The 8863-nt window shown below is 43.6% G+C and overlaps 2 protein-coding genes across 2 annotated transcripts; both read left to right on the forward strand.

The window, feature by feature from the left end:
• Positions 1-1669: 1669 nt before the first annotated feature.
• On the forward strand, positions 1670-6327 carry LOC131680852 (uncharacterized). The gene is made up of 2 exons (XM_058961565.1): positions 1670-6232; positions 6313-6327. The coding sequence occupies exons 1-2, from the start codon at positions 1670-1672 to the stop codon at positions 6325-6327; spliced, it is 4578 nt and encodes a 1525-aa protein (XP_058817548.1).
• Positions 6202-7888, forward strand: LOC131681788 (uncharacterized). Its single transcript, XM_058962821.1, has 2 exons — positions 6202-7536; positions 7591-7888. Exon 1 carries the CDS (start codon positions 6332-6334, stop codon positions 7277-7279), a length of 948 nt encoding a protein of 315 aa, XP_058818804.1. The 5' UTR covers positions 6202-6331; the 3' UTR covers positions 7280-7536; positions 7591-7888.
• The last annotated feature ends 975 nt before the right edge of the window (positions 7889-8863 follow it).

Raw genomic sequence — 8863 nt, forward strand, 5'->3', positions numbered from 1 at the left:
TATTAAGATTCTTTCATTCTCATCAACTACTGAGTTAATTCTTAGCGCAACGCGTGCTCAGTGCTGGTCCAGAGCGGCATTATGAAACTCTTGGCTAGAATTTTGCTGAAGAACTTGAACTTGTACGACTAAATAAAGCATTTTCTATGGCGACTCCTTTATATTCAGTTTTTTATATAACTCTTGCCACTGACTTTCGTGCGAACAATGTTTAAGGCAAAGGGTGAACTCCACATTTTCGATCCCACGTCACTAAATCGAAAATAATCACGTATAAGTGAAAATAGTTCTTGTTATTGAATATTAAACCAAAAATAACTAAAATTTGCAAAAAAAAACGGAAAACGTCCAAAAACAAGAAAAAGTGAGCTTACTCTATTTATATGTTTTTTTTCTATTTTATCTAATGTGCCACGGATTATAACTTTCTTTTTTATACCTACGTAGTTGAAGTTGACATGAAAAAAGTCAAAATGTTTAAAAAGCTTGAAATGAATGAGTATTTTTACATAGTTGTTGGGAACACTGCCATGCCGCTGCAATAAGATGGGTGCCGCTGCGAAGAGATAAATATGCGCCACAAGGGTGTGTTGACAGAAGGAAAGGAAGACGTCAAACGACATAGATGAGTGAGATAGAGAGTGATAGAATGATTTAGTTGTCAGTGGACGGAAAAAGGTAAATAATAAAAATAAAGGAGGTTAGATTAAAGCGAGTGATAGGAAAGACTAATTAAAATTAATTTGCTGAACGTTGATTGTTAGCGGTCATACCAGTAAAAACAAAGGCGATTAATTAGTACGTAAGTAAATAAAATGTAAATTTCGGATATTATATACAAACAAGAATTCTATAGGCACAACTCGCATCGGAAAGTTCGGAACGGAGAATAAAACTTATACTACGGTTAAAATCAGCTTCGTTCGAAACGGAGAATAAAACTTATACTACGGTTAAAATTTGGATAGTACGGAGAAGTAGTGAGGAGGAGAAAATCAGACTAAAGAAACACTAAATGTGAGTAAAACTATTGAGTAAAATTTGCCTATTTCTAAATTTAAACCTAACATTGTTAAAACAAGTAAAACTTATTTGCTAACAGTGAACATTTAAAATACATTTTAGCTTTGATCGGCTTATAGTAAACGTCGATTGCCAAAGAGGTGTTATTGTTGATCCGAACAAAAATCAAAGATTTATTTCGGTGTGGATTGTTCTTCGCATAATGGCTTCTCGTAATTCCAAAGGGGAAGATGTGGGTCATGACGAGGCCCCCCCTACCGTTTTATCGAAATGCGTGTATTGCAACAAGCATGAGTCGGAGGATGTAAACTGGGTCCAATGTAAAACTTGCGAGCAGTGGGCCCATTTTTCCTGCGCTGGCGCGAACGAGAGTATTGCGGAGAAAGATTGGGACTGTTCAAGATGTGCCCAGTTTATCGTTCAGCAGCTGAATGTCCCCAAACCAGGTAAGACGCGGTCGACTAAAAATAAGACCGGATCGAAAAGCGACTCAGGGTCTGTTCGCGGCAATGGATCTGTTCTAGAACTAGCTGATCAGCAGTTTGAGGAAGAACAGCTCGCGCGCGAAAGAGCCTTTGCGAAGCAAATTGAGATTCGGGAGAGAAGATTGCAACGAGAATTGGAATGGAACGCAAAGCAGCTGGAGATGGAACGAAATATACGCAAGAAGGAGCTCGAAGTGCAGCGTCGGATGCAGGAAGAAAAATTAAAGCAAGAGCAAGAACTGCTAAACGCTCAGTTGGAAACTGAGCAAGAGTTTTTCAAGCAGCGTGATGCCATCCGTTGCAAGATGAACAACAGTCTTCAGAATGTTCAGTCGTGGATGGACGAGGAAGCTGCTGTCGGTGGTACGTCGGAGCAGAACAAGAAAGTTGATTCTTGGCTGAAGCAGCAAGAGAAGGACGTAACAATTCCCGCAGCAGATATTCGCGGTGCGTACAATAAGGGTGGGAAACCGATTGTTACCCCGGTACTAAAAGGTGCGGGAAGTCGCTGTTCCGGAAAAAGTTTCACACCAGTCAACGAAAAGGTAGTGGATGAGGTTTCCGAGGAAGACAACTCTGATAGTTCTGAAGGTGAACCAGATGAAAACATAAGCGCGGGTAGACATTCGCGAATTGCGAACGGAAATTTCGGAACGCGCGGATCAGAGATATTTAGCGCCTTTAGAGAGCAAGCTGTTCCAAGTGAAATTGGCAGAAGTCGCTATGAATCGGAAGGGCAAGTATTTCGGCTAACCCGAGAGCAGATTGCCACGAGGAAGGTGGTATCCGGAAATCTGCCGAAGTTCAACGGAGATCCGGAAACATGGCCACTGTTTATTAGCAGTTTTGAAAACACAACCAGGGCTTGTGGTTACTCAAACATTGAGAACCTGGATCGTTTGCTGAATAGCTTGGGAGGAGAAGCGCTCAACGCCGTGAGAAGCATGCTGATACTTCCTGATTCCGTGCCGGAAGTTATTCGGGATCTTCGCAGATTATTTGGCCAGCCGGAGAAGTTGCTAAAAATGCTGCTTAATAAGGTCAAGAACGCTCCACCGCCAACAACGGTAGATCTAAAAACCTTCGTTAGGTTTGGTATAACGGTCAAACAGCTCTGCGACCATCTAGAAGCAGCTCGGCTTCGCGATCATCTTCGTAATCCGCTTCTGGTGCAGCAGCTCGCCGAAAAACTGCCCCCAGAATATCAAATGAAATGGATAGAATACAAGCGCGGCAAGAAAGGAACACCACTGCGACTGTTCACGGATTACATAACAGATATTGGTGATGTCGCTTCCGAAGCAGCAGCATATTCGTCGACAGTAAATGACGTAGCGCGATACTCCAAGGTTAAACCAGCCAGAAAGAAGGAGTTTGTACACGTTCATGATTCGGCATCGAAACGAGAAGAGGGAGTGCAATTGGAAAGGGTTAGCAAAGCTTGTTGGATTTGCAAGCGAACAGATCATCGGATCAGGTTCTGCGACGATTTTCGGAAGATGAATATCGTGGAGCGGTTGAAAGCAGTAGATAAACAGAAGTTGTGTGGCATTTGCCTCAATAGGCACGGTGACAATCCCTGTGGCTCTAAGGTTCGATGTACGGTGAAGAATTGCAAGGGGAATCATCATACACTTCTACATCGCGTTGAAGAATCCGTACAGCTACAGAGGGTGGAATGTAATGCACACAGAGATGCAGATCGTTCAGTCATATTTCGCATGGCGCCGGTGACGTTGCACTATGGAAAGAAACGTTACGAAACACTAGCGTTTATGGACGAGGGTTCGTCCACCACATTAATGGACGAGGCAATCGCGGAGATACTGAAAGTGGAAGGCGAGCTTGAGCCGCTGATCGTAACCTGGACAGGTGACATCAACCGTTTCGAGAATGGTTCCCGGAAAGTCGACTTATTGCTGTCGGTGAAAGGATCAAAGGAAAAGGTTCCGTTAGAGAATGTTCGCACTGTTTCCGAGCTCTTGCTTCCTAAACAAGATATGCGGTTTGCAGATGTAGCGAAGCACTATCCGCATTTAGCGGGATTGCCGGTAAAGGATCTTCTCGGAGGACAAGCGACAATTCTAATCGGCTTGGATAACCTACATCTATTTGCGCCGCTGGAGTCACGAGTCGGTAAACAGAATGAGCCGATCGCCGTGCGGTCAAAGGTTGGATGGACGGTGTACGGACCAGAGAAGCGGAAGCCTAGCGCTAGCACCTTTCTAAATTTACACACAGTTGCATCGGTTAGTAATCAGAAGCTTCATGACTTGATGCGGAACCAGTACGTTTTGGACGATGTGGGTGTTACATCATTCGCCATACCGGAGCCGAAGGAGGAGCAACGAGCAAAGGCAATCCTGCAAGCGACGACTAAGCGTGTAGGCGAACAGTTCGAAACCGGGCTACTGTGGCGAGATGACGTTCGGCGATTCCCTGACAGCTACTCAATGGCATTGCGAAGAATGAAAGCACTGGAACGAAAGCTGGAGAAGGATCCAGTATTGAAGCAGATTGTGTGTCAGCAGATAAGCGACTATCTGGCGAAAGGATACGCACACAAAATAACCAACGCAGAAATTACAAACACACCAAACTCTGCAGTCTGGTATTTACCAGTTAACGTGGTGTCGAACCCGCGCAAGCCAGGAAAAGTGCGACTGGTGTGGGACGCAGCCGCTTCGGTCGGAGGAATTTCTTTGAACTCGGAGTTATTGAAAGGGCCGGATATGTTGATACCCCTTCCACGGGTCATTTGCCACTTTCGAGAGCGTCCAATCGCGTTTGGAGGAGATATACAGGAAATGTACCACCAGATTCGAATCAAAGACGAGGACAAGCAAGCGCAACGATTCTTGTTTAGGCCTGACCAAGGGGAAATGCCACAGGTCTACGTTATGGACGTTGCTACCTTCGGTTCCACGTGCTCACCCTGCTCCGCGCAGTTTGTAAAAAATCTAAACGCGGAACATTTTATGGAAAAGTACCCGGAGGCAGCAGCAGCTATTGTTAAGAAACACTATGTAGATGATTACTACGACAGTGTAGACACAGTAGAAGAAGCAATACAACGGGCTAAAGAAGTGAAGTATATACATGCACAAGGCGGCTTCCACATCAGAAACTGGGTGTCGAACTCGGTAAAGCTTCTAGAAGAGCTTGGTGATCGTAGCTCGAACGGAGCAGTGCATTTCAATCGAGACAAAGGCACAGAGTACGAGCGTGTGCTGGGTATTGTTTGGGAGCCAGCTGAAGATATCTTTTCGTTTGCTACTGTGTCAAATGCAAATTTCACGAAGGTACTGGAAGAAGGAGAATGTCCAACGAAACGAATAGTCCTCAGTTTCGTTATGGCACAATTTGATCCAATGGGATTCATCGGTCCCCTAACTGTACGCGGAAAGATGCTGATCCAAGATCTCTGGAGAACCGGCTGCAACTGGGATTCCAAAATTGATAAGGAGTCGCATGATAAATGGCGACGTTGGATAAATATGATGCGAAACATAGGGTCCTTTAAGCTGCCTCGAAGTTATTTCGGAAATGCCAAATCGAACGAAATAGACGATCTGGAGTTACATATATTCGCTGATGCCAGCGAAAAGGCATACGGCTGTGTGGCGTACTTCCGAGCGATCGTACGAGACGAGGTAAGGTGCGCCCTTGTTATGAGCCGTGCCAAGGTGGCTCCACTGAAGCAGACATCAATACCGCGTCTAGAGCTACTGGCAGCAGTTCTTGGAGCACGATTGTCGAAAACAGTTATCGATAACCACAACTTTGGTATTGGAAAAGTGGTGTTCTGGATTGATGCGAGCGTTGTGTTGTCCTGGATTCGGTCTGACCAGTGCAGATACAAACAGTTTGTTGGCTTTAGAATTGGCGAAATTCTTAGCCTGACAAAATTGACCGACTGGCGGTGGATACCAACTAGACTTAACGTAGCGGACCAACTTACTAAATGGGGTAAAGATCCGGATATGCACGCTGATAGCGCGTGGGTCCAGGGGATGGAATTCCTGTACACGAACAAGCAGGAGTGGTCAAAGAAGGCACTACCTCCGGCTAATACAACCGAAGAATTACGCATTCATCTCTTGTTGCACGATGTGAAGGTGCAAGCAGTTCTCATCGATCCTTCGCGCGTATCTAAGTGGACGGTGCTTGTTCGTACCATGGCGTCCGTATTCCGTTTCATCTCGAACTGTAGACAAAAGGTCAAGGGGCTACCGATCGAAACACTGAAAGCGACGGACCGACAGGCGAAGGTTCGGTGTACGAAAAATGTGGCTTGTGTCCGCGTGCCGTTACAGCAAGTCGAGTATGAGAAGGCAGAGAAATGTCTGTTTAAAATGGCGCAGGCGGAGAGTTTCGTTGATGAACTTAAGGTGCTGAAACGAAATAAAGATCGTCCAGTAAACCAATGGTTAGCAGTTGAAAAATCTAGTCCATTGAGCAAGCTGACACCGTTGATCGACGAAGCAGGCATGATTCGCATGGAAGGCCGTTGCGAGCGAGCAGATGAACTACCATTTGATCTGCGATTTCCTATAATTCTTCCGGATAACAACAGAATTACCTACATGATCGTCCAAAACCTGCACGAAGAATGTGGACATGGATACAGACTCATGGTTAAAAACAAACTGAAGCAGCTGTTTTATGTGGTTCACGTGGACGCAGTCGTGAAGAAAGTATCGTCGGCTTGTATATGGTGTAAGGTTCATCGCAATCGGCCTCGTGTTCCCCGAGAAGCTCCGTTGCCGCTGCAACGACTTACCGCACATCTTCGCCCTTTCAGCTTTGTGGGAGTTGACTACATGGGACCCTTTGAAGTGGCTGTTGGACGCCGGAATGAAAAACGTTGGATCGCATTGTTCACCTGTTTAGTAACTCGAGCGGTGCATTTAGAGGTGGCGCACGGGCTAACAACACAGTCCTGTTTGATGGCGATAAGTCGCTTCATCGGGCGACGAGATTGGCCGATTGAGTTCCTCTCGGATAACGGGACCAATTTCCAAGGGGCTAGCAAAGAGTTGTTGGCACAGCTCAAAGGAATTGAGTTTGATTGCGCTGAACAATACACAAACGCGAGAACGAGGTGGACATTCAACCCACCCGCGGCACCCCATATGGGTGGCGTATGGGAGCGTCTGGTACGATCGGTGAAAGAGATATTGAGAGCAATTAACGACGGAAGACGGCTTACGGACGAGATTCTTCAGACGTCCATCGTAGAAGCAGAGGACATAATAAATTCACGTCCGCTAACATACGTGTCACAAGACTCAGAAGAAGTGGATGCGTTGACCCCAAACCATTTTTTGCGAGGTCCTCCATCTAAGCAACGAAACGTAACGAGTCCACCACCGCATCCGGCTGAAGCACTTCGTGATACGTACAAACGAACGCAGCAGTTAGCTAGTGAGTTGTGGCAGCGCTGGATCAGGGAATATGTTCCATCAATAAACCAACGAACCAGGTGGTTTGGCGAAACGAAACCGTTGAAAGCAGGCGATTTGGTGTACATCGTCGAAGGCAACAATCGGAAATGCTGGGTCCGCGGCATAGTGGAGGAACCTATAGTGTCGAGCGATGGTCGTATACGGCAAGCATGGGTCCGTACCAGGACCAAGCGGTACAGACGAGCGGCAGCAAACTTGGCCGTGTTGGAATTAGACGATGGTAACTCTGAACCGAATGGTACCTTCGGATCAGGGTTACGGGTCGGGGAATATGTTGGGAACACTGCCATGCCGCTGCAATAAGATGGGTGCCGCTGCGAAGAGATAAATATGCGCCACAAGGGTGTGTTGACAGAAGGAAAGGAAGACGTCAAACGACATAGATGAGTGAGATAGAGAGTGATAGAATGATTTAGTTGTCAGTGGACGGAAAAAGGTAAATAATAAAAATAAAGGAGGTTAGATTAAAGCGAGTGATAGGAAAGACTAATTAAAATTAATTTGCTGAACGTTGATTGTTAGCGGTCATACCAGTAAAAACAAAGGCGATTAATTAGTACGTAAGTAAATAAAATGTAAATTTCGGATATTATATACAAACAAGAATTCTATAGGCACAACTCGCATCGGAAAGTTCGGAACGGAGAATAAAACTTATACTACGGTTAAAATCAGCTTCGTTCGAAACGGAGAATAAAACTTATACTACGGTTAAAATTTGGATAGTACGGAGAAGTAGTGAGGAGGAGAAAATCAGACTAAAGAAACACTAAATGTGAGTAAAACTATTGAGTAAAATTTGCCTATTTCTAAATTTAAACCTAACATTGTTAAAACAAGTAAAACTTATTTGCTAACAGTGAACATTTAAAATACATTTTAGCTTTGATCGGCTTATAGTAAACGTCGATTGCCAAAGAGGTGTTATTGTTGATCCGAACAATAGTCTTCATCAATATTAAGTGGTTTTGTTGTCTATAGTCACAACAAAAACTGTTATATTTAAAAAATTACTTTAAAGGGGTTGCCATAGAAAACGCTTTACAAATCGATAATCTTAAAGTTCTTCAGCAAAACTCTCTTTTACAAACAACTTTGTCGAAGACACCAATTTTCTATCTCGTCAAAATAAGTTGTTTTTGTGTTTTGTTAGACATGGGTTACAATAATTGAATCATTGTAACCCATCTTACCCATAATTTATTTTTTTTAGATTGTGGAGAATCTTCATACGAATATTCTGTGAATATATTCGAAGGTTTAGCCTCTAGTGAATTGAGTTCACGTTTTTGGTCTTTCGGACCACAGCACAGTGATCCAGAATGTAAATTTAGTCGGAATTTAAAATTTTTGCTATAACTATATAGCTTAGCCTTACAATAAAACTTAGCATTACAATACGTTTAGGAAAGTTGTTGTGCTTTGCAAGGCCCTTCTTTTCGTTTAAACAGAATCTAGGGTGGCTCTAATTTCAGCAAGATTTAACATTTTAACGTTTCGATATAGAGCTTGACTGTCTTCGATAAAGTACAACACATTTTAGAAAAAAAATGCTGAAGATGCACAAGCTCTATCTTTTATACCTTCCATTGCACGACAAATCCAAATGTAAGCTTTAGAGTGTTCCTTAAAAAACGGTTTTATTTCTATAACTTTTGTAGAGTATATTTTACACTTAAGTACCCTTTGGGCAACTTGAAGATTATTTTAGGATGCATAATTTATTTTCATACACCAACTACTAAACTTTTTTCGTTTAAAGTTCTCATAACTTTTACATAAAAATATAATTTCGATCAAGGTACTTAATATTAAATACCGTTGCTATGATATGAAATATCATGCTTTGTAGTATAGTATAGGTTACCAAAAATGGACAATACGATA

This window comes from Topomyia yanbarensis, chromosome 2 (genome assembly GCF_030247195.1).
Source record: "Topomyia yanbarensis strain Yona2022 chromosome 2, ASM3024719v1, whole genome shotgun sequence".
NCBI classification, from domain to species: Eukaryota; Metazoa; Arthropoda; class Insecta; order Diptera; family Culicidae; genus Topomyia; species Topomyia yanbarensis.